Source organism: Chrysemys picta, chromosome 8 (genome assembly GCF_011386835.1).
Source record: "Chrysemys picta bellii isolate R12L10 chromosome 8, ASM1138683v2, whole genome shotgun sequence".
NCBI classification, from domain to species: domain Eukaryota; kingdom Metazoa; phylum Chordata; order Testudines; family Emydidae; genus Chrysemys; species Chrysemys picta.
The window spans coordinates 19,794,143-19,820,119 of NC_088798.1; the positions used below are offsets into that span (position 1 = coordinate 19,794,143).

Consider the following 25,977-nt stretch of genomic DNA (forward strand, 5'->3'; position numbering starts at 1 on the left):
AGTCTCTTCTCAAACATTACTATTTCAGTGCTACACGTTTCTGCTACTCTGCAGTAAGTCACTGAACTTCAAAATTAGAATTGGTAATTTATTCTTCCCCCAATGATGAAAGGTCCTTTATAAGGTAGAAAAGTTTACAACCACTTTTAAAGACATTTGACCTAAGGTTTTAATATCCGATCAATGACAACTCAATCCAATATACCACAAAGCTTGTCTAGCAGCTCTAAAGTCTATTTTTGAACATCTGCCAATTGCCACTGAAGCAAAAATAAGTAACCTTGTCCTCACTGTCTCCTTTCTGCACCTAATTCGGGCTTGAACTAACGTTCGGGAGATCTGGAGTCTGCTGGCCTTTAAGAGGTAGGGTTCTACGTCATTTGGAGAGGCAATTTTTCAGAGCTGGAAGGAAATCTGGGAACAGGAAAATGGATTACACACAATTAGAAGCTCCAGAAATGTTTCAGCAAAATAACTGTACCACAAAAAGGCACACTGGAATAGTGTGGAGTGTACACACAAAAAGGAGCCTCATTTTATATCACTTAACAGATAATGGCCATCAGCAAAAAGTTCAAAGCCACTCAAATCATACAAGGGTTAAACGTCTTTCCTATGCATAGTTTAGGCTGCTCTGCAATGAGAAAATGGACACAGGGCAGATCTAAACAACTCTTCATCTGCTTTTTAATTTGGAAATTAAAGTGATGTGCTTTATTGCTGGGGGAATCTTCACAAAGCTTTGTAAGGGCTCCATCACCGCCACGCCAATACAAAAAGATCAGGCAATCACAAGCCTTAGCAGAGGAACTACACAACTTGACATTAATTCTGTGTCAAGGGCTTCACAAAGTTTCTATCTGTTATGACTATAACGTAATATAAAGCCCAGTACCAGGAGTTAGGAGACAAGTTCTAACCCCAATTCACTGTGTCACTCTGGCTAACCCCCTTAGCATTTCTGCATGGTACAACTGGAATGTTATTTCTACTCTTCTAAGGCTATTTATTATATTGTAAAGTGTATTGTGCTCCCTTGATGACAGATGCTACTTACCCTTATTGTCAAAACACTTCAAATTGTCATAAAACATGGTGCAGAAATTATCCACAATATTCAGACGAAGGAAAGGCAGAAAGCAAGCTTCCCCACCCCACCTATGCCAATGTATCTACATAATTACTACTAGCCCACCACTTGTGTTTGGGGGTGTATACTCCCACTGACATGCAAGGTATTTATGCCCAAAACCCATTAGCACTGATCAGAATATTCTCTCTAATCCCCACAGATATCAGTGGGAGGAACCTGGATCTCCCCCTCTCTCACCCCCACCCCCCACCCCCATTTGGTCCTGGGAGTCATGATAAGCAAGTGTTTTAAGATCACTAGGATCACTTTCAATATTCATTTTATTGTTGCAGTTAGGATGGCCAAACCATAGCTAAAGATGGAGACAGTCATAGCAATTGAAAACGAATGCAGCAATAAATTGGTCGTTTCATTCCCAAAGAACTTGCTTGCTCAATGAAGTTTCACAAAAATTTGCAACGAGGGAGAAGATCACCATCACATTTGTGCTGCTACTGATGAAGCATATTTTCTCTTGAGTACAACATAAAGCTATTTGAACTCTGGAACAGATTTGTATCATCACCTAGGAAACCAGGTCATAGACCAAGACCCCATTCTAATATACAAACACAGAACAAAAAGATGGCGACTTGTGGGGATATTAGGAGGAAGGGCCTTGAAGGGGAAATTAAAAAAAAAAAAAGAAACTGCATGTTTATCTTATATCACCACCAGCAATGGACAATTCAGCCTCTTTTCTCCTTAACGGTCTTAAATATCTATGGGTAGAAAGTTAATCTTCTATGTAGCAATGCAAATTTTTCATTGCCATTTTATCTTGTAAATCCAAAATGAAATACTGGAATTAATCAATTTGACTTTAAAAACAGGGCAACTGTTGCCTTGTGATCAGAGCGAGAACAGACAAGTCTTTATTTTTATTCAGTGTTCTGTATAAAGAGTAAATTACAACAGGCAATGTGAACTCTCTGAAGTGCACATCTTAAAGGCTGCTTAATATACTGATCACATGTTAACTTAACTCAACTGCAACAGACTATGACCAATCCCATGTCACTTGTATTCTCTCTCCACCATTAAACACTGGGAAAATTCAGTGTTTATGAAAGTGAGAGTGCTAACATTGGCAAGAGTAAAGCCACCCACACTTGGCACTATTAAACAGCATGGTGGCCCTGTCTAACACTAACGGCCAAACTTATTTCAAATGTTTACACAATTTGGTGCACATACAAATTTTCTCAGAAACAGAAGTAGTTTTATGTCATTATATCCAATAAAGAATGGCCTTATTTCATTTTAAACTGTTCACACATGCGTAACAGGTATATGTCCAGCACTGTTTTGCAGCAGAGCTGAAAAAAAATGAAAAACCTTTAGTATTTATAGTCACTGCTAAATACATTTAAAAGACAAGTACATATGAGGCCACATAGCACATTAAAATAGTTTCTTTTCAGCTCAAAAGCACAGCGGCCAGAAAACAATACTTTGATCTTTGAATAGCTGTCATATAATGACCTTGCTGCCTGAAACCCTAGTAGACTATAAGCCTCAAATTTAGCCAGAATTCTCATTCTTCGGTGTCTAAAATGCATGTCATAGATGCTGAACACCTGCAGGTTCCACTGAATTTCCAGCCAGCAGCAAGTGGGAGTGTTGATAGAGAGCACTGACTTCTCATGTGGAAGTGTGGCCTATGAGGCTACAGCAAGTCAAAGTGCGATCGCCGCTTTTTTGTGTCTTTAGGCTAAACCAAGTAGTGCAGGTGTGTGGTATTCTGCAAGCCTCTTCTGAGGGCCAATGCATCTTACCCTGGAAGGGCTCTAATAGTCTGAGCAGATGCCCGTTGTTTATAAGAGCAGGGCGCACTGCAACTACTTCACTAGTGACAAGAACAGAAATCACTGCTCTTTTATTCTTATTCTATATAAAATGTAAACCTTGCTGAAGGCAAAATGAAAATAGCTTTAAGCCATGACAAAGATTTGTTCTGAAGGAACAGCAATCTTTACAATGGAACTGAAAGTTCACCTGTGAACAAAGTAGACTTAAATCATCATGCCATATGGGCTTCAGGCAGCCTTGCAGACAGCCAATACAACATTTGAATTTTGTCCTAGCTTTATACAGGGCCACTTTCTTATTAGTCATTCTAATGAAAGTGGTCTGCAAAACAGGAACAATATTTTTTCTCCCTAAGGAAATACTACCGGCTTTTTACCCTATCTGCTTCATTTTCAGGTCCCAGAAGCTTGTTGCTAGACAACTACTATCAGCAACACAACCTGGAGTACATGCAAAGGTCTTCAGTCCTGTGGGTCCAATGGTTTATCATTAGACTTAACAGTCAGGGAAAACAACGTATTTGGCTATGACATCCAAGAAGATCTCTCCCTTTTCAAAAGCTGCGATTTCATCTGTTAATAACTTTGGTAGAAGATTCTGGTAGGGCATGTCAGAGAAAAAGTAGTACCCACCGGTAAGTACCTTATGGCATCTTTCCACAACCAAATTAGATGCCTGTATTATAAATCATTTGAGAATGGGAGTCTAAAAACAGCTATTTTATTTGACGTTCTCCCAGCACTCATCCACATAATGCTGCACACCACTTCATGTACAGCTAGCTGATTCTAGAAGTGCAGCATCAATAACTGTAATTAAGCAGTTAATATAGTCTTTGCTATTATAGAATTTAAGCTCTATGAAGTCTGTTGACCCAGTAATCAGTTTCAATGTGAAACTTGCTTAAAAGCCTCGTTTCAAGCTTGAAAAATTGATTGGCATCAATCATAAAATCCACATTCAGACCCAGAGGTAAAGTACTTAAACTCCATAGTCTGTATAAATGCTCGTGAGAATAAAACATTTCTTTCCCCAACTTTTCTTTATTTCACTATCAAGACTGTTACTTTGCTGTTTTTATTGCAGAAGCCAACATAGCTGCCTTGGCGTACGGATCAGTGTACCAGGATCATAAGACATCAGCAGGAATCTGTGCATCCATTAGTGCTCTTGTAGAGCATTATGCAGACTACATTGTGTGTGATCACATCACACAAAAGTGATAGCTTTTAACTTTACAACTAGCCATTTTTCAAGCGTAAATAAATGTAGATGTGGGAGGGATACTGAGGCTGAAGCTATCCCTATAATCAATCATAAAATAGGTTAGAAAATGCTTGGAAGGGTCAGTCCTAAGCATATGTACTGCATTTATTAAGGGACATGGATATACAAATCAATGTCACTGGGCAAAAGGTATTGGGTCAAATGACAGTAATCTCTTCTCTTTGAAAGTAACAGGTGCAGACACCATATCCACAAAAAAAGGCTTATCATCCTTGTTTAATTTTCCTTAAAATAGTTTATGCCCTTTTCCATGAGGCCAACACTTGTATTTATCTATCAATCTTAATAGTTTCTACCAGGATCAATGGTATTCAGGTTATAAGATGAACTTTCATGCTCAATCCTTTGAATTAGTACAATCATAAGCCAATCTGTATTGTGATTCTGTCCATTTCCCTCCATAAACATTGAGTGAACTTTTCTGTTCTGACCCAGCTTTTTTAAATATGAACAAGCTCTGGTCATAGCATGGCAGCATGATGAGCAAGCAAGAGGACAAGACAAGTTACTGAAGAGAAGCTCATCAATAGCAAATATTGGAACTACTCAATGGAGGGAGACATTTACCCAAAGCGAAGTCCATTGCTGGCAACGGATATGCCAGGGCACTACCACCATAAGATTTAGAACACTTGGGACAGAAACTAGAAGAGACACCTGAACCTAAATGGATTCTTATGTCTGTTTTCAGGACATTTTTAAAAAGAGCATGAAAATAAACCTTTATGTCAGTTAACACCCACTAATATTAGAGAGAGATAACTTCACAGTTTTAGTTCTTGACATAAATGGACTAAAAGAGGCAAATTTACATCTATCAGAACAGCAGATGGACCAACTTTATGTACAGGCTGTCTTTAAAAGGTGTATTATATCTGACATGTTATTCAAGGTATTGCTCTATACTCTGATATGCAAAGAGGCAGACAACTTCTGTGACAATGTCAGGGTAGCAAGGCTCAAAATGCTTGACTGGCACAGGAGTAGTCTGGATAAAGAGTTAAGATTCATGGTGGAGAGCACAAATATATAGTTTGGGTGGAAGGGATTCTATTACAGCAAAAGCTTTTCAATTAAGGTGATTCTGGAAATCAAGCTATTTGCACAGTTGTATTATCAGTTGTATTCCTAATTGACAGATGCCATTATAACCTTCAACACATTCCATGGTGTGGAATGTGCAATTGCAAAGGGAACACAAGTAATTAATGAAGATTTACCTCTTGGTGCCAGGAACTGGAATATCCCAATGCTAAGCACCTGTGTAAAACATGTTGAGTGTCTGATCCAGGAACAAAAAATGTTACTATCCACTGTTTGGAAAAATGTACTCCTTCACAGAGCCAACTATTTTAAACTGATAAGTGAGTGCACTGCAAGAGTCTAATCCAATGGTATTAACATTTGTTTAAATCAGCACAAGTGTGTATTGGGGTTTTTTGGGTAGAAAATAGTTTAGATAAAGCAAGCCAGCTAAACAACAAAAGTTTCATATCCAAAGGTTTCCAATATTTTTTGCCTGTCCTATACAGATTTTAAAAAAATAGGGCATTACCATTTGTTTTCTATCTATCTGGTTAAGAAACTACAAATATTTTAAAGCTGCTCTAAGAATAAAACATTAAATAAAATGAGCAACCTGTTTCTAGTCTCCTAACAAATGCTGCAGACAAAAGAAAAAACCTAAGAAATCTTTTTTTATTAGTCATTCTCTCAAGTCCTTTCATATTTGGAAAGTGGTAATGTTCCTGTTCACAGGGATTAAATTAACCTAGAAGGAATTTCTACAGGGCGTAGCAGGTCTTCTTACAATCACCCTCTGAAAAACATTTATTTGTCAGCGAGTAATCAGAGACCAAAGGGTGAAGAAATGGAGCAAAACTTCAGAACAAAATTTAGAGCAAAAGGTAAGGTTTTTTTGGTTTGTATCCCATGCAGACCACAGATGTCTCCTATTTAAGGGATTTGTTCGGACTTAAATGAGTCAAATATTCTCCTCCCAGGCCTAGATGGTGTCCTTTGTTTTCCTCTTCAGAACAAGAATTGCAGCTAATGGAACAGTGTGTAAATACATCAGATGGTGATGTATTTATATAAACATACTGCACTGCCAAAATTCCATAGTCCAAATGAAATTTAAATAGACTGTATTAGAAATAGATGATGCTCCCTTTCTCACCTCCCAGTCCTGTAGAGCAGAAAGAATTAGAATTGCCCCAGTCTAGAGGATACTTTCCCAAAGAATAATATTAAGTAGGATAAACAACGTTTACCAATAAAAGTATCTAGTTTTGTTGAAAGGAGAAAGGAATAAAGGTAAAAAGGGTGAGTGAAAGGTGTAATATAATTTTAAAAAACTTTTTAGACCAATCATCTGCACATCACTGCTGGATCAATATGCAGGTACTTGACCAAAAACCAATGTGCTTTGACTATTTTTCAAGTATTTGATATCAACTTTGTATAAAGATTCTGCATACACAACAAACTACCAAAGATAGATGAAAAATGACTGTTTTTCCAAGTCTGAAATTAAGTATTAAAAACTAAATTAAAGTATTCCAGAATAGTATTCCACATGGTACTAACAATTTGCCAAATTAAATTCTATGTATCCCAACTGACCATGGGTTGATAAAAATCGGCTAAGTAGGTATTAAAGGAAACAGAAATAGTGTGCAATATTTAAAAACCAGTTTGTAGTTTGGAGAAAACGTCTAAAATCCCGAATTAAAAAACACAAATGAAGTGAAAGCTTTAACTGGTACACACTGTTCACACCTATATTTCAAGTTTGGAAACGCATATTTTCAAGCAGCAATACAAAAAAGTATCCATGAAGAATGCATAATCTCTGAAAAAATTATGAAAACATCCCTGCTACCATTACATTTCTAAATACAAAACTGACTACCATATTGTTGCTTCTGTGTAGCGAGAGAAGTTCATTTTCAAAACAGATAAAATTCAGTCTTTAGGTGTGAATGGTATGAATGACAGTCTCATTTTTTAAATTTCTTAGTTGTTTAGGATCCTTAAGCATGCAAGCCTCGTAGAGGAGGGCCCAGCGAGGGGGCAGAGGTGGCTTATGACATCCAGTTTAGGACAGAGCTGGGAAAGCCTCTGGGTCATCTACATCAGGAGCAGAAGCACTTGACTGAAAGAAAAACATATTATAGAAATTAACTGGAGAACCACAAAGTTTTTAATCTTTACACTTTTCGTCTTTTTTAATGTTATGCATAATGATACACTTGTGTCTAGCAATTTGGAAGCTTAAAGTTAAGAAAATGGCTAAAATGCCAAACAATGGGTTTTCAAAGTAGTATATAAAACAGTCAGAATAAAATTACTGAAATTTCCTATGATTTTTTCCACAATAAATCACACTGAGAATTATTCTAAGTACTGTCAGATCTCTCACACTAACATTTTACTGCTGCTACTCCACTATTCAGTTATCCATTTTGGACATCACTATAGGTATAGTACATCTCTCTTATACCTTTTGAAAAACACATGGCACTATGAAACGTGTGTGTGTGTGTTTACATATGGCTGATCCCATTCTATTAGAAGTACAGCCTTAGACATGAACGAAGTGACAACCTGTGATGTGGCCATATATTGACACAAATTCTAAGTCTTGTCATGGCATAAAGGGATGGGTCACAACAGTGTTGTTGACTGTATAGTTTTTATTCATAGATGAAAATGTAAATATTTTGTCACTTTGAAATCTGTAACTATTTATGCCAACACAGAGATATACAATAGAACTGGGGAAAAATAAGTTTCTTGGGAATTCACAGAATTTAAATAAGACTAGTTTTTCAGGAATAGAATTCTGTTAAACCCAAGTCTGAGTTCCAGTGGAAACCTGTGCTAACATATACTAGAGTTGAAATACACCAAGCAACAATTGGCAAGCTAAAGCTGAACTAAAAAGTCCCTTAAGCACATCTTCAACCATCTTTTATGAAGGTTGCTATGCTGCATCTGAATAAAGATGTAATGATTAAATTAGGAATGAAGAGGCTTCAACCTCAACCCAATGTTCCAAAAATCCAAACTGCAATTGCAAGCAAGAAGGAATTTCAAACGAACAGAAAGGGCAGAAATGCCAAAATCCAAATATAAGACTGAGGCAAGAAAGCAGTCCCCTATTTTTTTATATATATACATACACATACACACACACACACCCCTCCATCGCTGGGAGTATGGACATCAGAGGGACAAGGATCTGCTATGCCAGGTCTCTAGCCCTCCTGTTTTTCCATTCCATCAAAACTAAAAAGATAAGCCATAGAAGCCAATCCATGCAGAAACCAATTGTCTCCGCAATAGACTAGCCTAATTCAAAGGTAAAATAAACAAAACACTATCATTGTAAATCACCAACCTGATTGGGTGTGTGGATCACGTCAAACTCCTTCACCAACTGGAAGGAAACACACAAAGTCAACACAAAATAGCTGCAAGATCTGAAAGCCTTCAAGAATGCCATCACAAAAACAGTCAAAGAAATTAGATGTCATACTGGAGTACCAAGTTAGAACAAGAAATACCTGGATTTTGGGCGTGATTCTAAGGAAAGAAAACCCAATTCAACAGCATTTGTAGAAGCATTTCCCAACTACTAAATCTAAACATCCAAGATGAGCGAATGCAGAAGAGAAAAGAAAACCAGATTTCTGTGAGTGGTGCAAGTGAGCAAGGTATTTTGAATAAGGAGTGACTACAAGCTGGCCTACATTTGAAAAACTGCACCAGTGCTGCAACTAAATAAATTTAAAGGTGCAAACCTCTAGCATAGATGCACTTAAATTGGTTAAATGACCAACTAAACTTGCTCATATTGTATCTATAGCAGGGATGATTTGCTTTAGGGTTATACTGGTACAGTTCTTCTAATGCAGACAAGCCCTAGGTGCTTTCGCTTTCTAGTGAGAGAGAATTGTTGCAGAAACCAGGAAAATAGAAACTACTAAAGCAGTAATGACGGAAGTCTACCGAGGACAAGAAAAGGTAGAGGGAATTAATAAGTATTTTAAGTGAAAACATGAAGACCTGGTTTCTACAGTCTGCTAACTTTGCATACTTTTCTAGAGGAAAATTTACATCTTCTGGAATATGTCTCAGTCAATGGAAAAAATGCAACCATAAACTGTGAGTTGCGTGTCAGGGATAATATAGACAATTAGAGATGACAAAGCATTCCTAGGCACCGTGTAACCTATAATGAAACCTGAAAGAATCCCTGTAGAGAGATACTAACCTTTGAGAGTCAATTTTGCCAATAATGAAAACATTGCCAAGTTGCATCCTTAAGTTCTAGCAGAAAACTAGTTTACCTGAAACTTACAGGGATATATGCTAATTATGCAGTTTAAGTACCTCAAAAGTGCTGATTATGTGTTTCCTAGCTGTGACAGGCTCTTTCTCCACTCCAACAGGAGGAGGAAGGATTTACTACTAAAACAATGATCTCTATAAAAAGAATACACATATATCACAGATTCCTAGGCCAGAATGGACCACTGATCATCTAGTCTGGCCTCCCGTACAACACAGGCCACAGAACTTCCCAAAAATAATTCCTAGAAAATATCTTTTAGAAAAACACCCAATCTTGATTTAAAAATTGTCAGTGATGGAAAATTCACCACACCCCTTGGTAAACTGCTGCAGTGGTTAACTACTCATGTTAAAAATAATGGCTTATCTAAAAATGGCAGAGATTTCTGGAAAAGCTTTATCATCTATTAACCCAATTTGCTGGGAAAGAGACTGTTAAAAAGAAAATAATTTGTGGATCTAAGCAGATTACTTACCTTGTCAGTTCTGCTTCCACGCCCGGGCCTTCCACCACGCCCCCGGCCACCTCTACCACCTCTGCCACCACGTCCGGGGCGACCAAGGTCTCCAAAATTGATCTCCAGCTGGGACGTAATATCATTTGCTGGTTTACGGAAGTGATGATCCATTACAGAGTCTTCAGCATGAGCCTAAAATTAAAATGAAAGCATCCACCACACCACTTAAAAAACACTCCGATTTAAGGCCCTGCTCTTACAATCACTTAGCTTTAAGCAAGTACATAAGTATGCTATGTTCAGAGTCTAAGATCAAGAAACCAGCAGGTTCTTCTCCTTATGAGAAATATATCAACTTTGTTTGAATAATACAGAAATTCCACTAACATACAAGCTGGCATACAGCAAAGGAAACATTTACCAAAAGAACTTTAAATGGAACACACTGGGCTATTCCTAGATCTTTCCTGTATTCCATTAAAGGAACAAGAGCTGATTTAGCTTTTCTGAAAACAGAAAAGAAAGAATTTACTTAGCATCCATATCTTTCTCACTAAGAACAATAAAAAGGCAATACTGAATCTCATTTTCTATTGTTCTCTCCTCTTCCAGGACCCCTGCTAGTTCTATATTTCAATTGTTATTCACTGAATGTCGATAACCTTTGCATATTTAACATGACTGCTTTTTAACTTTCTCTATTTGCATATCCCTCTGTACTATCTAAAGCCAAGAAAAAAAGTTTTATAGTATTTCACCCACCATACCATTGCCCCAAATGGCCGATGGATTAGATGTACGCACGATATACTACAACCATGATGGCAGCGAACATACCATGCTTAAAAAAAGAACAAACTGGTATCATGAGCTATAGTGAAAATTACACAAGAGCCCTAACTTTGTGCCATATTAGTGCATACTTAAAAAAAAATCTTCTGGAGCTAGTTGGCCCCCAAGGTATTCAGCATTTATTGTGTTGAGGAATCCTAAGTACCAATACCAAAATGTATATTGGCAAGTCAGTAAGGCTGGGTGTGTTATTAACAAACACATACATAATACAATTAATCATTAAAAAAACAAAAAACAAAATCAGTGGGAAGTCTAGAAAACTATATCAACATTACAAAGCAATTTACATGCATCTTTTTTGAGCTGGCTTCCTGAAATGTACTTACTGAAACTGAAAACTTAATAGCCTACCAGGAGAATTAGTTTTATCAAAAGAGTTAGCTTATTCAAAAACAGATTTTATCAGAATAAAGAGCCATAAATAGCAATTGTCAGTTAACATTAAATAATTTAATTTCAAAGAGAACATAATCCCCCCTTTTTTGCTGAAGTTAAAATAAATGTTTGTTGACTTCAGACCGATTATTTTCTACTATGATTTTGGGAGGGGGGAGAGGAGGAGAAGAGAAGGAGATGATTCAACTATTGCAATAAATACACATTATGGCTTGAACAACCAGAGGCTGCATAACACATCAGAAAATGAATATTTTTAGTAAACTGGGGTAGCACATAAAAGCCCCACTGTGAGAATCATGGAAGGCTCTATACAAACATATATAAAGATACTGTCCCTGCTCAAAAGAACTTACGATCTAATTTAAGACAAACTAACAAGAGAGTAAAAAAACAGGAGGGAAATGAGGGCAATAGTAATAAGAACATATGATTACACCGGCACATTTTATGCATGGCTTGATGTTTCCACCTCATTTTGAAAGCTATTCTAAGTATGAACGAACAAACAGCAATTCTCTCTGGCACTATCTCGCCATTATCAGCTGATGATTTCCTGTAGGCATCACGGCAGAAGTGGGTCTTGAGGTGGGTTGTGAAAAATAACTTTATGGACTATCTCAGGGAGGTGGCTTCTGTGTATAAGGCGTAGTATGAAAAAAGTAAGAGGGACTTATGAAAGAAGTAGACAAGCAGACACTTAGGAAGCAAAGGGTTGTAATTTTGTGGGGAGCAAACATTCTAGTTATGAAATGGTCATACGTGATACACAGCAAGGCACCAGGCATGGACAGAAGAGTTATATATATACACACCATATATTATATGCTCTATTGTTATTAATTTCCTTGCATATAAATGTTTTCATATAATGATTAGCTGATTAAGGAGGTCACATCAAAACATACCGTATATACTTGTTCATAAGCTGAATATTTTTGGTAAAATATGATGCATCAAAGAGCGGGGATCGGCTTATAAATGGGTTGACACCAAAATTTGATTATTTTAAACTCTATGGAATCACTGAATTGAATATCTAATTTTTTTTTTTTTTTTTAACCGGAAGCGTCTGCAGGCATGGAGCCCCTCAGCTCCCATTGGCTTGGAATGGCAAACCATGGACACTGGGAGCTGAAGGGCTCCGTGCCTGTGAATGCTCCAAGTAAACAAAATGTCCAGGCCCGCTAGCGGCTTACCCTAACGGGCCAGGAGCCAAAGTTTGCCAACCCCTGAAATATAGGGTCGGCTTATGAAAGGGACATACTATTGCTATTTTTACGTAACCATCTTGGGGGGTCAGCTTATAAACGAACGGGCTAATGAATGAGCATATACGATAAATATCACTAATTACAGCTATAAAGGATTGGTACCTCATTTGACTCCAGCGGACTCCCCGGCATTTCTGTCATCCCCTTTGTCTGATGCAAGTTGTGTGTCCACACCAAAGGTATAAAAACAAAAGGAAGAAAGGAGACTCCATTACATACAGAAATACCAGGCACTAAGATTAAGTCAACCGGCTGAATACATACGCCACTGAGTACATGAAACAATAAAAGGCTACACAAGTACCCACAAAGAGAAAAAGACTGCGTACAATTGCAGATTCATGGAGTGACGTATCTTGATTCAACAGTGGTCAAATTTAAAATACCACAACTGCAAACCCAGTGAGGAAACAAAGATGCAAATTCACATCTCAGGTTCTCAGTGAGTGGTACAGTATAAGAACCTAAGATGGTCTATTAAAATATTGCTCATCCGGTAAAAAAATATCTACACATAGTTTGGATTTGTGTGTCACTGTTCCAACTGTAAGGCTGATATAAGAAATCTTGTGTTTTTCACAAAGGGTCATTTAAAAAAAAAAAAAAAAAAAAGAACCAGAAAAAGTTTACAAAGAGGACTTACAGTTTTCTGAATTTTCAAAAATCTCAGGTATTTTCCAACAAACAATTTAAAGCTTTTTCAGGTACCTCCCATCACACTCTCTCTCTATGAAAATTAGGACAGGCAAGAAAGCTTGGAAGCACAGCAAACAATCTGTACAGCAAACATGTATGATATGGACTGATTTGCCAGCAAGTCTTTCACCACTAAAATTATTTAAACCTGAAACGTTAAATCCTTTTTACAATGCCATTTACATTTTGATTTTTCAGCTATGTCAACAGAATTTGTGTATTTGACTCAGTAAAACAAATCTGAAGGGAAACATTTGAGGTTTGTTTTATGTCACACAATCCAATTTAATGTGTACGTGGAAAGGGTTTTATTGGATTTGGATCAGGATTCCCAATATTCAACAGATCTCATCTTAAATCTAACAATGAGAGACACTTTTGAGTGAATGTTACTAGACAACCACCAGTTTTTTACTGTTTCATGGAAAATCTGAAAAGGATAAAACAGCTAGATAAATGCTTGGCTGCAACTCCTTGAAACAGCAAACAAGAAAATTGAGGTTGGTATGGGGGGCAATTCTTTCATGACTTTAAGGCAGATGGCACTTAAGTCCTCTATCCTTAGAGACTCAGGGTGGCACTTGCCCACCAATTATCTCAAAATGTATTTGAAGGGTTGAAAATTGTTCCATCACCAAGCCCATTCAATGCCTGATTACTCTGTTGAGACTATCAATTGAGGCACACGGTGATCATCTGTATTGTCCACAACATCCAGAAGGACCTGGACTGAAACTTCAAACTTATATACAAGCCAAACCACTATTGCATGGCAACTTTTGATTGCTATCGATGAGAGCAAAGTTTGCACCAGTGGCCTAAATATGAATTATTCCATATCACATCATCAGATTTCATGCTTTCATGGTTGATCAGGTGGTATGAAAGAAGGAGGAATGGAAATAGCCAGAAATATCGATTTCCAGATTCTGTTTGACAACTTTTGGATTATTGTACTCCTCAATCTGTTGGGAGAGAGCTCATGCAACTGCTATTCTGGGACTTATGTTATGAAAAGCTCCCTTTCCATATTTAGCTAATAAAAACGTATCTCCTTCCTTGAATCAATGACAAATCAATACGGATGGGGAGAGGCGTTTGTTGAGCTGAAATACTGAGAGTCTTTATATAAATTTTTAAAAATTAAAAATTGCAACGCCAGAAAAAAGAGAGTTACTAATTAAGATAAAAGATATGGTATGTATATACCTTTGCATGTGCTCAACAGTATTGCCGCAGTATTTTATCCTTATTTTATTTTTAGAGGAGACAATAAAATTCAAGTCTCCTTGGCCAGATACCAAACTGATCTGGTTTAGAGAAAAAGGTTCCAGACTGTCTGCATGACTTCAAGAGCTGCTAAACTTCCAAAGCAATATTAGATTGCCTTAACACACAAACATATAGGTAAATAAAAAAATCAATTATTTAACAGCAATTAGAAAATTCTCTCTCTCTCTGAAAGAATTATATGGTCTATATACCTTGGAAGTCAGTTTTTCCTAGTATAATCTCATCATTCTCCACTTTGCCTTTCTAGCAAGAGCTGGATCTTATAGAAACAAATTAACCCAGGAAATTATTTTTTTTATTTGTGTTACTGTAGCATCTAGGAGCCCTAGTGATGGATCAGAACCTCGCTGTGCTGGGCAGTATATAAACACAGAACAAAAAGACAAACACTGCCCCAGCTTACAACTTACTTTCCCCATAAAATACGGACTCCCAATGATGTCATTCCAAAAGGCTTTTCAGAAGAGTGAATTCGTTTATTTCTATACTGCAAGGCAAAATTTAAACTAAAAAATAAAAACCTGTCTTTTCTACTGATGCCATGCACATTCAAGTGTTTTTATTGACAAATTTTAAATATTCTTTAGTTTAAGTAAAATGGCAACTACTGAGTCTGTAACAGCACACAGATCTAAGCACTTATATAGCCACAATCACAGTATTATCCAAGTACTGCCTAGTCTCAGAATGTACTCTTCAACAAGAGGCTAGTATTAGTACCCTCATTTTATAGACGACGAACTGCGGCTAGAGTGCTCATCTATCCATGCATGTAGTTTAAATTCTATGAAAAATAAATTGTGTATGTATACTTAACAAGAGTGACAGATGTAAAAAGCTGAGAGCATCAATTTATCCAATTGGAAAAACTAAGGAGAGTAATTACAATTTACTGGCTTAGTGGGAGTCAGTGCAAACTATGGAACAAAGTTCTAGATCCTTGGCTTGTCACAGACCACGTCACTCATCCTTTTTTGAAGCTAATATTTAAAACAAAGACCAACTAAAAAGCCCCTTAACGACTGTTTGCAAAGCTGTTTTAAACCACTGGCCAGCCTGCATTTGAAAACGATGCAGTTTAAGTTTCAGGAGAGGAAGCAAATTCAAAGGAATTTGCATCTGTGAAGCTTCTAACGCCAGTGTGCGAGGTCTGATAATCTGCTAGATATTGTGGGGATTGGATACTGTGATTCTTCACAAACACAGGATTGCCCTTCTTCTGGTTCATAAAACAGTTACTAGAATGAACATTACAGAAAAATAGCAAGTACTCCATGGTTTCTTTAATTTAATATTCTTTACAGGTGCTCTAGGTAGCACTGCAAAACATCAGGATACTGACATTATGAAATAAGATGTTACAGACAGGGCCTGTATGTTCAGACACATTTGTACAGGGCCTACTAGAATGAGCTCGTATCCTGACTGAGACCTTTGGGCATGACAGTAACAATAAAAAATTACTGAATGTATTATCCGATACTTGATCAAATGCCTTTCAAAGTTTAAGCTATAATTTGTTTAAATGCACTTACATGTTGATAAGGTAAGGTTTTATTTTAAATGCTCAAAAAGAACTTCCTTATGAACCTATCAAAACTGCAGTACCTCTCCAGAGTTTTACTTTTGTAGATAAAAATATAATACCCACTAAGCTAAAAAGAGACAGCCCAGTAGCCGAAACTGACTGCACTAAACAGTTTTATTTATGCTGCTTAAAAATTTTAATAGCAAAGCACCCTAATTCCTGCTTTTAAACAGCAATTTTATTGCCATAATCTTCATGTCAAGAAATAAAATCTGCAAGTCAAACAGTAAATATATTTTAACAGCATGAGATCTAGGCACTTTGGAACACCATTAAGTTTTACTTTACCTCCTCACTCTTTGACTTATGGAGAACAAATCCTTTTTTCCATTGCCCATCAGCACCCTCATTTGGTTTACGGATGTTGAATTCAACTTTTGCACGATCCTTATTCTGAATAGCTTTCCATTCATCCAGGGTCATTTCTTTTGGGCCTTCTTCCTTAACCTCTTCCACCTCATTCTCTCTGAATGAAATTCATTTTTATTATGATTACTTAATTTCTATTCATTAATATTTTAAATAACTATGCATAGCAAATCCAAAAACAGTGCATCAGTATCAGAATATAGGGGAATTCATTGTGTCAAAGATTTAGTAGTAGTTATTAGGATACAGAGTAGAAAATCTTCAGAACTCTGCCCTACAGAAAAGGTGTGTTGCTTTTCAAAAGTAAGATGGGATGTCCACCCTAACCAACCAATAAAAACTCAGCAACAGCCCCTGAACAAAATGGGAGTAGAGCACAGTAAACAGTTTCAAGTTAGTAAGGCCCAATGTATTTCTATACCCATTAATGCTATTTTTCACAGCAAATGAGATTTTTACCTTTTGCCATGGAATCAGTTTTTCAGATGTCCCTTAGCAGATGATGAAAATAAGACTGGGATGGCAAGCAAATTAAGTGAGGGACACTATCATATGCTGTTCTCAGTCTTGGCAATTTTTCAAATACGTATTTTAATAATTTTGTTTCTTCATTCAATTTCTAATCTTAAAATGCACAAAATGGTTTACACCTCCACCAGATCACAGTTATAGTCTCACCTGCCTTGAAACAATAATGGTAAACAACTTAAGATCTGATTCCTAAGTATTGCAGTTTCACCCACTAAGTGTCTCTGATCTCTGCCGAAAAACCTCCTATTTGTAACTTTTAAATACTCGGTCACTGTGTTCAGTAACAGGTTGTGCTCTAATTACTCATACTGAGACCACAATGCTGTACCTATTTCACCTAGTATGTTTATATAGGGCAAATGATTCCACTAACATTCACTATTTACATTTCATTGGACTTCTTGGGAGAACAGTGTACACAGGCATATGTAAAATACTATAAAAGCATCAACTAAATGAGAAAGTTTCTTGTTATTTAGTAACCTTAATTTTTGGTGTGATAATGGAAAGGTATTTTTTTTAATGTTAAACAAAGACTCAGACTTAAGTACTCAGCTGAAACAGTTCAGCTGTTTCAAAGAACAAGGTTATGGAAAATAAGTTTGGCCATGTTAAAAAAATTGTTTTCAGCTACTCTGCTAAGAAGCTCTACTATTCCATGCTTTGGAGGAAGGATCTGAAATTTGGCAAGGAGGATCACCCAGGTTTCAGGATGCCTTTTGCCATCTCTCAAAATTTGCACAGATGTGGAAAGATATAAGCCTCCAAAAATATCTCAGTTTGCACATGTTCAGCAAAGACAACTCCTGAGATCAGACTGCATGTGCCATCCCCAAAGAGCAACTAAGCATGCTGCCTCTAGGGGCACTGGAACTAAAAAACAGGAATGTCTGCCTTGCACCCTCAATACTACCCCCTCCTGGTGCCCACGCAGCATGGATGGAAAAGGAAGAAGCTCAAATGCAGAAGAGGATGATGAGGGAAGTGATGCTGGGCAGATAGGAAAAAAGCATAGGGAAGATGACTAGAGGCAACAAGGAGTAGCAGAGAAGGGGACAGGAGCAGAAGTGGCAGGTAGACGGGTGGGGGGTGGGGGGGGGGGAAATCAAGGGAAAAAGGGTCTGTAACCACTAAAGCACACTCTCTTAGGGCATGCTTACATCAACTTAACTATGTAAGTGTACACACCACAGTGTTCCTCCTGCCACCGTAACTTGCCTGCTACACCAACCTAGTAAATCCACCTTGACAAGAGGCGTACAGCTTAGGTTGATGTAGTTTGGGTGATGCAGCATCTGTAACTGTCTGCCACAGGGAGTGGGGAGCTGAGAGCCCTGGCAGTAGCTGACCTCCAACTGGGAGCTCCATGGGGAGTTGAGAACCTGGGTAGCAGCCACGCTTCCGGCTTGGAGCTTGGCACCGAGCTGAGAGCCCAGGCTCTCAGCCCTCCACACTGCCCCTCTTCAGTCAGTGCAAGCACTCCTAATGAGGACACACACACCACACAGAAGGACGGCAGCATGGACATGAAAAACTGCAGTAATTACTGCGGTGCTGTAAGTCGACCTAACGTAGGATTGACTTAACTTTGTAGTGTAGATGTGCCTTTAGAGAACCTAGAATTGATTTAATTATTCCTGAGTGAACTTTCTGAAACCCACTAGCAAAGTGTCTCCCCATCTCCTGCTAATGGTAGGTACACAACCTTCTTCCATTACCACAGTTACTCTATTAGCTCAAGCAGTAGAGGACTACTGTGAATTTAAAGATCCCAACCTGCTGATGACCCACGGGCAGGATCATCAATATAGTTTCACATGATTTTTTTCTTTCAAGTTTTAAACTTAAAAAAAGAAAACACTTAGGAAACTGCATCCAGAAATCATGTTAAAAGAACATTAACGTCGCAAAGTCAAGCACTCAAAAGTTAGGAAATTCCAAAATTAAGTACAGCATTAGCCCCTCTCGTGCATATGCATTATGATACGGTCTTTAATTACACTGGTCTACGATTTTTGAGAAGTCGTCTGCTTCAGAGATAAAATGTGCTATTTATTATGTATTTTGATGTGCTGAATTCAAATATGACCATTAAAACAACTGATTGGCTACTGTTTCTAAGATATTTAAGTTTTTACATTTTATGTCTATGTATATTGTGTAGATAGTAGAGTTTTAATCATAAATTGTAAACCTAGGTCTTTTCATGTGTTTATGGTTGCTTTATATGATAATATTTCACCTGTCCTGTTTATGTAACACTTTAAAAATCAGCAAAAGGGTTATATAAATAAAATTTATTATGAAACAAAAGGCAAAAAACTATTCTGTACATAGTTTAGTCCTATTCAGTGTCTACTCGGCGCTTCTTGGCTTGTCTCTTGTATTCATTAAATGGAGCATCTCTTGTCACTGTCCAGCAATAGTCTGCAAGCATTGATGGGCTCCATTTGCCCTGATAGCGTTTCTCCATTGTTGCAATGTCCTGGTGAAATTGCTCGCCATGCTCGTCGCTCACTGCTCCACAGTTCGATGGAAAGAAATCTAGAGGAGAGTGCAAAAAATGTATTTTTAGTGACATGTTGCAACCAAGGCTTTTGTATGCCTTGAGGAGGTTTTCCACCAACAACCTGTAGTTGTCTGCCTTGTTGTTTCCGAGAAAATTTATTGCCACTAACTGGAAGGCTTTCCATGCCGTCTTTTCCTTGCCACGCAGTGCATGGTCAAATGCACCATCTCGAAGAAGTTCACGAATCTGAGGACCAACAAAGACACCTTCCTTTATCTTAGCTTAACCTTGGAAATTTTCCATGGAGGTACTTGAAAGCTGCTTGTGTTTTGTCAATGGCCTTGACCAAGTCCTTCATCAGATCCAGCTTGATGTGCAAGGGTGGCAACAAAATCTTCCTTGATTCAACGAGTGGTGGATGCTGAAGACTTTTCCTCCCAGGCTCCAATGACTGTCGGAGTGGCCAATCTTTCTTGATGTAGTGGGAATCTCTTGCACGACTATCCCATTCGCAGAGAAAACAGCAGTACTTTGTGTATGCTGTCTGCAGACCAAGCAAGAGAGCAACAACCTTCAAATCGCCACAAAGCTGCCACTGATGTTGCTCAGTTTATGCACCTCAAAAGTTGTTTCATGTTGTCATAGGTTTCCTTCATATGGACCAACTGGAATTGATGGCAAAACATTGCCATTATGCAGTAAAACAGCTTTAAGACTTGTCTTCAATGAATCAATGAACAGTCTCCACTCATCTGGATCGTGAACGATGTTGAGGGCTGCCATCACACCATTGATGTTGTTGCAGGCTTCAAGATCATCTTCCATGAAGAAGAATGGGACAAGATCCTTTTGACGGTCAGGGAACATGGAAACCCTAACATCACCTGCCAGGAGATTCCACTGCTGTAGTCTGGAGCCCAACAGCTCCGCCTTACTCTTGGGTAGTTCCAAATCCCTGACAAGGTCATTCAGTTCACCTTGTGTTATGAGGTGTGGTTCAGAGGAGGAGGATGGGAGAAAATGTGGGTCCTGTGACACTGATGGTTCAGGACCAGAAGTTTCAGCCTCTTCCTCGTCTGACTCAAGTGAGAAGGATACTGGTGCATCAGGAACCGGCAGTCCTTCTCCGTGGGGTACTGGGCGTATAACTGATGGAATGTTTGGATAATGCACAGTCCACTTTTTCTTCTTTGACAAACCTTTCCCAACTGGAGGCACCAGGCAGAAGTAACAATTGCTGGTATGATCTGTTGGCTCTCTCCAAATCATTGGCACTGCAAAAGGCATAGATTTCCTTTTCCTGTTAAACCACTGGCGAAGATTTGTTGCACAAGCGTTGCAGCATATGTGTGGGGCCCACCTCTTGTCCTGATCTCCAATTTTGCAGCCAAAATAAAGGTGATAGGCTTTCTTAACCATAGTGGTTATACTGCGCTTTTGTGATGCAGAAGTCACTTCACCACAAACATAGCAGAAGTTATCTGCACTGTTCACAAAAGTACGAGGCATCTCTGCTCACTTTGGCTAAACAGAAATGTGTCCCTTTGCAAAATCAAACACTGACAAACAAGAGAGCACGACACTGTATGATTTCTAGAGCTGATATAGGGCAATTTGTTCAGCAGAGTGAGGTAAGCTTCGTTATGATTGCATCATCCATGACTTCTAGGAATAACATGATGCAATTCATATCATGTATGACGCAATACCAGCTTCAGATTGCATCATTCATTGTTTTGCCTAAAAAGCAAGTACTGTCCAAACCCAGCCATAGATTTATTCATAGATCCAGTCAAAGATGTATTTTAGTCATTTCTGGTTTAAATTGAGATCCCTTCCCTTTATAACTCACTTATCCTCCGCCATTCCCAAGTCAAGGGTCGTATATACTGACCCAATAGCATATCTTGAAAACTAGAGCCAATCAACAATTTTAAGCATCATTTTTGTTCTCAGTGACCCAGAATTAGTAAAGTTTGACTACATTTATTTCAGAAGCATTTTGGCTGTAGAGCAGTGTTACATGATCACATATTTTCCCCTATATGACACAGCCTCATTCAACACAGGACAAACAGCACTCACTGATAAGGAAGCTATTCAATATTTCTTTTTGATCTTCATCCAAACCCTGTGCTGAAAACAGTATCATTAATTTCTTCTGGGCCCTTTCTATAGTGCTTATGATAATATATTGCTTTACAAACATGAATAATTTTATCTTCACAACACTCATGTGAAGTGAGGTAGCATTATATCCATTGAGAAAGAGATTAAAGCCAACATTGTCAGAAATGTAAACTAATTTTGGGCATCACATTTTAATTTTTTATTTTAATGTATTACCTCATTTACATTTAAGGCCTGTTTTTTCATATTACTTAGTTTTTTTATAGCACTTTATACATTCAAAGGAGAGCCCCCATTTACAACAGTTGCAGTTGTGAGTGCTCACAATTGCTGCAACTCAGACCCTGGGTGTCTCATGGGGTAACCAGAAAATGAGAAACCTAGGACTGCCTATGAAAATTTTTGTTTACACGATTTACCCAGAATCATATAATTCCTCTTTGGCAGAGGCAGCGATAGAACCTATCTTTACAGGGTGGCTTTCAACTGTATTAACCACATCCTCTCTCTACCTCATTCCATGCCTCATTCACTGTACATTTTCCAACTTCCACTACAAACAAGGTAGGGGTCCTTACAGACAACTACAAACCCCTGATTCATCCCCCAGAGCACAGTCTGTCCTGTGCATGAAGCAAGGGTCGTGTGCTCTTGTAATTAAGGACTGTTTCATAATGCATACTCAACAAGAGCACCAAATTAAGGTTCCACAGGCAGCCTTAATTCTGGCATTTTCTAATTTTGAGGGCTTGATTTTGCAACCTTAATGCTCTTTTAGTGTAGGTTTTTTGGATGTAATACATACTGCCATTGAATCAGACAGCTTTGCACATCATAAATAAAATACACAACAAGAGACTAGTCTCTTCCTCCAGCACTGGAAAATTCTCTAGCAATACAAAAAGCTACAGTAAGTCACTGCACTGGCCTTTTCTAACAAATACCAGTAGGTCATGATGTGCCTACTGGTATTAAACAGGTTTAAAACAAATACAAGGAAGTTCTTCTTCACGCAGCGCACAGTCAACTTGTGGAACGCCTTACCTGAGGACATTGTGAAGGCTAGGACTATAACAGCGTTTAAAAGAGAACTGGATAAATTCATGGTGGTTAAGTCTTTAATGGCTATTAGCCAGGATGGGTAAGGAATGGTGTCCCTAGCCTCTGTTCGTCAGAGGATGGAAATGGATGGCAGGAGAGAGATCACCTGATCATTGCCTGTTAGGTTCACTCCCTCTGGGGCACCTGGCATTGGCCACTGTCGGTAGACAATAAACTGGGCTACATGGACCTTTGGTCTGACCCGGTACGGTCGTTCTTATGCCTAAAGAGGGACTTTAGAAGTTATTAGCGCTCAAGCCAGAACTTTCTCAATTCAATTATATTCCTCTCCCGTTAGTTCATGCTACACTGAAGTAATCAGTTGTGGCAATCAATTCCTTAATATCACACAGCCATAGTGGCTTCAATATGAGATCAATCAGAAGGAGAAAATTGAATTCAAAGGTCTTTACTTACAACCAAAGGAATAAACAAAATAATAAATTAGCGGCAAAGTAGTTTGGATTTGTTTAGTTTTGCCTCCCTGGTCTCCATTTCCAACAAAAAGTTTACCAAATACCTCATTCTAAAGTTTTAAAAACCTCAGAGAGCTTTCTATAAACCTATTTCATTAACAATGGGGTAAATAATTTTAATTTGATAGTTTAAAGAACATTAAGGAAAATAACGGTGAAGTGTATGATCATGCTTCCAGAGTGCTGAACAAACATTTAAAATAAATCGAACGTAAATAAATGAGTTCAGTGTAAACTCCAAGATATATATAGCTCTGTACAAACAGAAGCCCTATTTACATGAGAACACAACATCAGTCCCCACTTACCCACATCATATCCATTTTCATCCAGTTATCTTATGCTCCCACTCAAGCCTGTTTGACCAACCACCTCTTATCTTCTTTGCATAATTCCCAGTTTCCATGCTACTTTCTATGCTGTCTCAGGTGGTGGGGGCAGCCTCCCAATGGATAATTTCCCTTCCAATCTCTTCCATGAAGCTTATGTAAACTAACATCCACAGTTAACTCAGGCATTGGACAGTAAAGTTACCTTCTACTTATTTGTCCCCATTTGGCTAAGGACGTCCCTTCTGTTGGCATTCTGCATATTTTACTAATGGAAAGTGTCTACATGCTATTTAAACAGATTACAAATTGCTATTCCAAATTTAGGGTGAAATTCTATGTAAACCACCCCATGGTTCAATAGGAACACTAATAAATGTGTGTACTGCTCTTTGAAGATGTATAGCAGTGTGTGAGCTTGCAAACTTACTTTATTTTCTATCCCACCCATCTTTTACCTAAACTTGACCAAATTAAAATTACTAGACTTCTTTCTCCTACTTTAGCATTCTATACTCCAGATCTGCTTCAAAGGTACCTAAGCTACTCCATGCTGCAGGGGAAACCTGATTTCCATTAAATGCAGCTCACCTGAGATTCTCACTAGTATGCTACTCAGATGCATGCTAGAATAGGATATTACTCCAGTAACTTCCAGGAGAAGCAAAAATTGTTTGATCGACTGTTAAGCATATTTAATATTAGTAATATTAGTCTGTTTTGGTTTGAAACACTTCATTTTTAACACAAGCTTTAATAACGACAAACTAAACTTCTAACACGTCCAGCAAAATATGCTTAGCATTACAGCTATTGAAATTAGTGGTTTTAGTTTAACATAATTGTTTTCCTATAAAGTATATATTGAATGCAATTCTGGGAGGCAAATGCAAGACTTCCATGTGATACACACTGTAAAAATGATTTTCAACATGAACCAGACACAAACTGTTTAAACAGCTGTAACAAGTAGTAATGGACTCAGTACCAAAACGCCAATTACGTCAATGTAATTATTTTAAATAAATAATCTATCAATAATATGTTTATCATACTATTGCTCTCAACGCTGATTTTTCCAAAACTGTGTTCTGACTTACTAGTTGAGCATTTTGGGTGATGTCAAGAGCTACTTTTGGGTAAAGAACAAAATGTTAACATTTAAAAGGTATTACTATTAAAGCCACAAACAGAAGCATGCAGTTTCATTCATCCACCCAAACTTCACATCAAGTGTTTCAGAGATAATCTGTTTTAAAGAACATTTTTATATTAACAACTGATTTATCATTTTGGGTAGTGGGAATCTAGTGCATCATATACTCAATTCTGCAGCACTGTGGAAAATGTAGTTATCTATAAACCCTCCCTGTTGGATGGATCCCTACTCTAATCTTGAATAAGTCTCCCTTCCACAGCAGATTTTTGTGTTACTGTTTTGTTGTTTTAGGGGCCAAATTTCAAAACACCAGCATGCAGCAAGTGGTTAGACTGAACCAGAAATCCCTGGAAATGCATCACATACACTCGCCTCAGGCTCTGGAGGACCAATCAAGATGTTCAAAATCCTGAGCACTTCCCTGCCATCCCTAGTGCATGGGAAATCTGCTGGTGGATCCACTGACCCCACTTCTGCTCACCTACATACTAGAAGGTGGGGATCTTCACCACAACAGAGATGCATGGGACATGGGGCAAACTGCACTTCTGCTGTATCAGAGTCTTCCCCAGCCTTACAGGGGCAAAATTTGGCCTTTAATACTCAATCTAGGAACGGACAAGGACACTTGATGATTTCCTGTTCTGTTCATTACCTCTGGGGCACCTGGCATTGACCACTATTGGAAGACAGGATACTGGGCTAGATGGACCTTTGGTCTGACTGTTCTTATCTAGATTTCCCTCACTGAATAATAAAACTTTGCCCTCCTCTTAATGACTATCCCCAAAGTCATTAATGAGAAAACTGACTGGTACTACATCCCTTATTAGAATTTTCTTAGACAAATGTATACTCCGAGTTACCCTCTAATCCAGTTGTCATTTCTTAAGAGATTGTCACATGGAACCGTATCACATGCCATACCAAAATTGACAAACTACATTTCATTCATCTACTACATTTATTATCTTATCAAAGTTTCACATTAGGTTTTCATGAACCCCATGTCCCACTACTGATTATCTTGTTTCCTATATAGCCACTTGCTTTTGTTCAACCAATCCAACGGGTGTTAAAAATCACTGATTTCCAATTCTCTGGTTCCCTCTTTCTTTGAGGGTTAAGTTGAGTTAAATTAAAAGTAGTCAAGTTATCTGCAAATCACACATACACACAGCAACAGAACTGGGGAGACATGGAATATTTTCATAAGTTTGG

General features: G+C 38.0%; 1 protein-coding gene across 2 annotated transcripts in view; it reads right to left on the bottom strand.

Annotated features, from left to right (window-relative positions):
* Positions 1–4,419: 4,419 nt before the first annotated feature.
* The window catches only part of SERBP1 (SERPINE1 mRNA binding protein 1), a 29,883-nt gene continuing 8,325 nt past the window's right edge, over positions 4,420–25,977 (bottom strand). For both annotated transcript variants that reach the window (XM_024103852.3, XM_008166654.4), the window contains exons 6-10: positions 16,441–16,618; positions 12,678–12,725; positions 10,069–10,242; positions 8,637–8,675; positions 4,420–7,388 (exon numbers count right to left, since the gene is read on the bottom strand). In XM_024103852.3, the coding sequence (XP_023959620.2) occupies positions 7,332–7,388; positions 8,637–8,675; positions 10,069–10,242; positions 12,678–12,725; positions 16,441–16,618 (496 nt within the window). In that variant the 3' untranslated portion in view covers positions 4,420–7,331. The remainder of the gene's footprint in view (positions 7,389–8,636; positions 8,676–10,068; positions 10,243–12,677; positions 12,726–16,440; positions 16,619–25,977) is intronic.